The sequence below is a fragment of the Ochlerotatus camptorhynchus genome, unplaced genomic scaffold (assembly GCF_037179485.1).
Source record: "Ochlerotatus camptorhynchus isolate MF236.1 unplaced genomic scaffold, CSIRO-AGI_Acam_v1.1 ptg000394l, whole genome shotgun sequence".
NCBI classification, from domain to species: domain Eukaryota; kingdom Metazoa; phylum Arthropoda; class Insecta; order Diptera; family Culicidae; genus Ochlerotatus; species Ochlerotatus camptorhynchus.
This window is the reverse complement of record NW_027040881.1, coordinates 115001-122099: the sequence shown is the minus strand read 5'-3', so window position 1 is coordinate 122099 and position 7099 is coordinate 115001. Positions and strand designations below refer to the sequence as shown.

Sequence of the window (7099 nt, the reverse complement as noted above, 5' to 3'; positions counted from 1 at the left end):
TGATTGACTTCTGATCGACAAGAAAATACTAGTGAAAATATCCTTTGAAAAGCCCCCTGTCGCTAGTCGAAAAAAGAATGGCCGAATAATCAAATGAGCTGTAAACAGCAAACACTGTAAACCATTTAAACAGCGGATGAACAAAAAAGACGATAAATTCTCTGGGCCTCACCTCTGACAATTGACAGTTCGCCTTTTCGTTCACTCTGTCTAATCTAATCTAATCTAATCTAAAACAAACGCAGCCAGTACGAGAAAGCATCCTGGAAAATGATTAGGTTAGATGAGGTCTAACCATTTTTCTTGTCTAATTGATGTTTACAGCATATCTGAGATATGATATAAACATCAATACGGCCAGGCCTACTGCGTTGTATTTGCCGCAAAGATGATTGTTGGAAATGAATGGGAACATTTCTTGAATCTACAGGGGTGGAAGGATGCGTGGACATACCGTACCAAACGCTCCGAGTTACTATGTGTAGTTGTGTGTCATGTGTAAATATTTGTACAATATTGAAGAATCATAAAATAATGCAATGGAAGGAACTTACCGAATTTTCTCCTATGTACCACAACACATTGCTTGTTGAGCAGAAAAACGAACCATTTTTTGATTCACCGATTTGTTTGCACTTTCCCTTCTGTTCTGTGATTCCATTTTTCACGCGGCTATTTCCTTCCGTAGATCGTCCTTGGTCGGTTTTGAACTTTTCTTTAGTATGTCCTGATGATAGCACTTTTTCACGCTTTCACGTTTTCACGCTGTTAAAACGACAATAATCAGATTCATATTTCTGGTCTGCCAGATTCTCTCGAACTTCTACCAGTGATCGATGTTGTCTAAAACACCGGAGGGAAAACACGACACCAGAATTATTCGCAAACTTTATCAATTTAATGAGACCACCACTAAAAATCTTCGTTTTTCAACCGAAAACGAGTTTTTAAACGGAAAACACACACACAGAAAAAAATCTGAATTTTAACTATCGCGTAAAATCTCCCTTCGTTTAATGTTGAGCTATACTTGACATAAACAGCGAAATCGTTTACAAGTTTGCATACAATATTGCTAATTTATACGATATTACGCTAAAATTTACACGAAATATCGCGTAAATTTATGCCAAATCTAGCGTTAATTTTATGTGCGTTATATCTCGCAGAAATTTACATGAATTTTTCGAACGGTGCAGATAAGCTAGTACAAATCGTGACAGGAGCGCAAGAAACTCAACCATTCGCGAGCATAACCTACTTCTATCGTTCTCGCCCTTTCGTTCACTCTGTAACTCTTTACTCCTACCGTAAAATCCGTAAAATCTCATAAGCAAACATCAGTCTGGCCATGAAACATGGTGAACATTTCTTTACCCTTTCACTCCTATGAAATATTTTTTGCCTTTGATTTGTTTTCTGAGCACCAATGCTACCGACGCCAGGGAGGCAGCTCCCACACCTGGACCCTACCTATCGACTCATCTACTCATGAACCGGGGACCAACGGCTTTACTTCCCTTCCGAAGGAAGGCGTGATCAGAGATATTATGCCTCAGAACATCCCGGCGGCGCCGACTGGGATTGAACCCAGGCCTGCTGGGGTGAGAGGTAATCACGCTTACCACTACATCACTGGCGCCGCTTCTCCTATGAAAATCCCACACACAGAAAAAATACTGAATTTTAACTATCGCGTAAAATCTCCCTTCGTTTAATTTTAAGCTATACTTGGCATCAAATTCGTTTACAAGCTTGCATACAATATTGCTAATTTATGCGATATTACGCTTAAATTTACACGAAATACCGCGTATATTTATGCTAAATCTAGCGTTAATTTTATGTGCGCTATATCTCGCAGCAATTCACATGAATTTTTCGAACGGTGTGATGGAATGAAGAGATACGACAAAGTCCACTAGATTTCATGCACAGATTGTCAGATGCTTATGAGATTTTACCATAGGGGTAAAGAGTTGCAGAGTCACCGTCAACATCAATGCTTACTGAGCATACATCTTATATCTGCTTTTCTTTCACAAGGGCCAATGTCGCAAACGTAAACAATTACTTTCTCGGAGAATTTCTCGACAATGAAAACTCACTCAAGTAAACTACCACAATGATTGTGTAGAGCGAGAGTCCTCCTATCTGATAGAATTGGTGGCTTACATTGATTGACTTTGAACTACACAAGGCAACACAAAAAAGGGGTCAACTTTTAGTCATCTATTTTGCATGAAGTTCCACATATGTTATGTGCTTTGGTACACCTCGATGTACGAGAAAGGCAAAAAGAAACAAAATAGTTCAAATGTTGAGCCCGCACCATATGATGCAATAGTAACGAACTGTATGGAAGAATAGTAGTGCTTCTGTATAAAATTACATTATTGAACAAAACACATAATTATTATAATAAATATCGTTAAGCTAGATGAAATAGAGCCACACCATGGGACGGTAATGGTACACTGAATTCGGCACATGTTCGACTTGTGTTTCGTCGTCACCGAGAGTGGTCGGCGGCTGTACTCAGGCGGCTTGGAACATAGGTCCTCGATGAAAAGGCGAAACAGAAGAAAAAATTAAAAAGGTGAATTGCTGAAAACTGGTCAACAGACTTTGGCTATGGTTTTATTCGTAAACAGACATCGGACATCGCGGTAGTGATTTTGTGTAGCGCGCGCGCGTTTTCAGTAACTGCTACTAACATTCACGCCCGCGTCGTTATTGTCGTCATATTAGTCTTAGTAGTAGCAACCGTCGACAACCCGCCTTTCGGTTGAGCTTGGAAGTGTTCCTTCAAACATTAGTTATCCATAAGGCAATCCGTCGCGGTGTATTCAGCAGCTGTGTACACTGCATTGTAGCAAAACTGTCTGAGCGGTAGTGCATCAAAGAAAGTCAAACTTTACTGGAGCAGTGTGACAAACATCCTAATGATAGGGATGAAACAATTAACTGGATTAATCCTGTGCTTGGGATTCGCTGCACTCTGTAAGTAACTACAGTAACTACAGAAAATTGATCCTGCAACCTTGTTTGTGTAGTGGTGCTAGTGACTGATCCGGAATATAGCGCAAAACGTGTTTGAATAATTTCGTAATAAAATTTGAATATGTGTGCATGTCTTCGATCTCACGCTATTTCTCAACTTGTGATAAATGACCACCCATTTCGAACGGTTTCTCCTCGCGAAATCCATTACCTCATTCCCGACAGCATGTATACAAGGGGTAAATAGGTGTCAAAATCACACACCTTCTTTTCGACACACCAGCACAAATTGCGTTAGGTTTTGCGATCATTTCAGAGCGATAGAAGTCATTGAATTGCAATCCCGCCAATCTAAGCTGCTTTGGAGTTTCTCAGCTCAGGGGAATGATCAGTTGAGTAGATGCCACATGCACAAAGCAAATAGGAAAAAAAAACGGGTTCGCCGCTTGTTAGTCGACACATGCATTAAAGTCTAATGATGGATGGAAGTGGTTGGCGAATGTGAATGTTCAAAACGAGATCGAAATTTGGCAATCTCAGATAAATCAAAGCCGATTCAAATGGAATTTACTCAGCTCTTAAAGCAGCGGGTTGATTTTTCATGGCACCAACGAGTGATGATTAAGAAACGAAACTTGAAATAATTCATGTGAATTGGTTGAGAAGTGTGTACGTTCTATATTTTTCTGTCAGGCTGAATTCAACGAAACTATCATTGAAAGGTCTTCAACTGTAATCCATGTTCAATGCAACATTTAACGATTAATGAAATTAATTAAATTTGCAAGCTCTTCCTAACTTCTTCAACCACTTCCTTTTGATTAATGATTAATGTGATTCCCATTAAATCTTAAAGGACATTTTTTAGCATAAATGCTGAAACTCAAACTACCTAAAACACCTAAATATGTCACAAAAAACATGATTACGATGATGGTATAGCAACACCTTTCAGAACAAGGCACTTACCAATAAAAATGACAATTCTTACAACATGACTTGATCAAGATTTGAACGCTAATACACATTGAGCGTCTGAAGTCAGACACGTAAGGAGATAAAACTTACGTGAAACCCGTTGGAGTAACAGAGAGTCTCATTCTAAAACATAGTTCATACAACCATGAATTGAGCCATTGCATAGAAAAACGTCTCTTTATCCACGAAATGTTAGAATGCACACTCTCAAATTGCTTCAAACTGGAGCCCTGGGACCCCAGTCCAAGTAGTTGAATAAATTTACAAATAATTTTACGATACGCATTCAGCTATTTAACTTTTCATGCTCACCATGTCATGCTTTAAATGCGAAGAAGAAGAAGAAGAAGAAGAAGAAGAAGAAGATGTCAAGATAAATGTTATTAGAACTGAAAAATCCTGTAACGTGGATTGATAACCTTTCGAGTGAGTGATCTACCGAACTTCTTTTCTTTTATTCAGTTATTTGCATTATTGAACCAATTTACCAACCTTGTTTACTATGAAAGCGATTCTTGTCCTCGGGCACACCTGACACACCAGGGATTACGCAAACTAATTTTCCCTGATGGCGAGAAGTTGAGAATTTTTCAATTCAATTGATTTTATGAGTATTATTATTATTATTATTTAGCTTTATTAAGGAGGCTTTCAGCCTTGGGCTGGTTCGCCTCCAAAATTTTATGAGTAGCTGTATAAGTGCTCTAAATGTTATGCAAGATTGGTAAGCATGTATGTTTCAAAAATGGTGGGGGCGTCTCACCAAGCATGAAGTACAGTTCTGCCAAAATAATTTGCATCCATTTATTTTATCATCATCGTTGGCGTAGTTATTTGGGGTGCCGAGAAGACCAGGCCCAGTCCAAATTTTTAGAGGCCATTAGATTGAATCAGTTTTCGCAAATGGGCTCCAATTTTTATGTCAGGTTTTAGACATATAACAATTAGATTCAACATTGAACATTCCAATAAATCTGATGTAAGATTTTTTTCTTCTTAGTTCGAGAATCTGTTTAATGTCTCCAAAATAAAATAAAACATCAGATTCCGAATTTAATAACAAATCTTCTGAATGTCTCATTAAATTATGATTTTCGAGATCTCCGACCGAAAATAGCTAACGAGGTCATAATGAGTTATTTGGATTCTTCCTGGCAAGTAACATATACCTCATTCACTTTATAGTGTATATTACGTGGTATATAGTTACAAAACGTCATACATACATATAATATTCAGTGAAAACTTGATATCATGAATGGCTTTATTATTACGTATTATAGACTGTAGTGTAAACGGAGTATTACTGTTCACAACTTTTGTTTACCTTTCTGTGGTTTAGGTGAATTGCTGTGGAAACCTTATTTCTTATGAGACAGTTCTAATTTCATGACCGATGTCGCAGCTGTGTCTGAGATATGTGCTCTAGAAATCATTAAGTGATATAAACTGGAAGTTACTTTAGAATTTCTAAATTTGTATAAAATTCCACATCTCGCTTTGAATGTCATAGTTTTCCGATCAATTTATAGATATATTATAGATATTATAGCTTAATTTGTTTAAATATTCAAGATAATATTTTCAAAGGTCTACATTTTGACAAACTATTTTCAAACTAGGAAAATCCTCGATTTATAAATGTGTTATACCCCAAACCTGGAACAGACTGAGGATTATTTTATTGAAATTTTGACCTAGAAAATTTAAATCTTTCAATTCAAGATCCAAAAATTACCTACACTTTGCAACATTTTCAAAATCCTGGATTTAGATTTTAATGTCTAATTAAAAGTAAATTTTGACGAAGGTTTCAATATACCACCAAGCCCTTGGTGGTTTAAGTCGGAATATTTTGACAGCAGTTTGTTTATTATACTTTGACGAGTGAATGGTGAATTTCATCAAAATTGATCAACACGTTTCAATATTATAGACCATCGAACTTGGAAAAAAAATGCTGCACAAACACCAAAAAAAATCCCTCGTGGTCTGGTTCCATGTAAATTCAAGGACAACAGATGCATCCCTAATAAAAATTGTATGGTTAATTTGCTTAACGACGTATTCGGGGTATCATCCAAAGCATTTGTGGAATTGTTTAATGATTTGGGTTATCATTCGGTTATGGCAATTTTTTATTAGGGATCTTAATTAAGTGTTATAAGGGAACTCTTAGCATGAGTAGAGCACAGAAGATTGTTCTGAAAAACGAAACTAGGGACAGATAACTCAGGAAGAAGGTGAAGAAGAAGATTTTACCATTTTTAGAGAACACAAGTTCAAAGCTATGTTTTAGCGTGATATACTTGGAGTGGTATAAAGCTGGTGATGCCAATTTAAAAGCTTTAAATCGCTTCAAAATAACGAATAACGTTAGGTACATGGATTGAAGGATTTTTATTCAGCTTTCAAATGACATAAAAGAATAAGTTTAAAATTTCAGCTCTCTTGAAAACAGACCACGATGGATAGTAGAGTAGAGTAGAATAAATTTTCGTTTTCTATAAATTTGAAACGTGTTGATAAATTTTAATGAAATATTCACCAGTTACTCGTCAAAACATATTAAAAAACAAGATTCTGGCCTCAACCACTCAGAACGTTGTCTAGTCTAGTCTAGTCTAGTCTACACATACACAGCCAGTACTTGAAAGAATCCTGGAAAATGATACATCTATCATTTTTCTTGTCATTATTAATGCCTGCTGCACATCAAGGATGTGAAACAAACAATAAAGCGGCCAGGCCTACTGTGTAGCGTTTAGTTAATTTTTGTGGAAGTGAATGTTTACCATGTCTACTTAATAAGTATAGACAGTGGTTAACATTTAATCCACAGGTAATCAAAGAGCGGGGACATACCGTACCAACCGCTCCGTATGCAGGATTTGAAAATAGGCTATATAAATCGTTGGGAGTGATAGAGCTAAGAAAGTTAATGTACACTCCTTGGTTGTCCGATCTCCTGGGATGGAACACAGGTATTTACCCCTTGTGTTCGAGCGTACAGTTCTCCCTCCGTACAAGCGTAGACGGCACCGCCAACCCACTGCGATCCCTCAATCGATCCAGCCGACCTCAGTCGAAGGACAACAGAGAGCGGTGTGCGGACGTA

General features: G+C 37.4%; 1 protein-coding gene across 1 annotated transcript in view; it reads left to right on the top strand.

The window, feature by feature from the left end:
* The first annotated feature begins 2620 nt into the window (after positions 1–2620).
* Positions 2621–7099, top strand: part of Peritrophin-A (Peritrophin A) — a 17169-nt gene continuing 12690 nt past the window's right edge. The window contains exon 1 of the mRNA XM_065233243.1: positions 2621–3003. Coding sequence (XP_065089315.1) covers positions 2946–3003 — 58 coding nt within the window. The 5' untranslated portion in view covers positions 2621–2945. The remainder of the gene's footprint in view (positions 3004–7099) is intronic.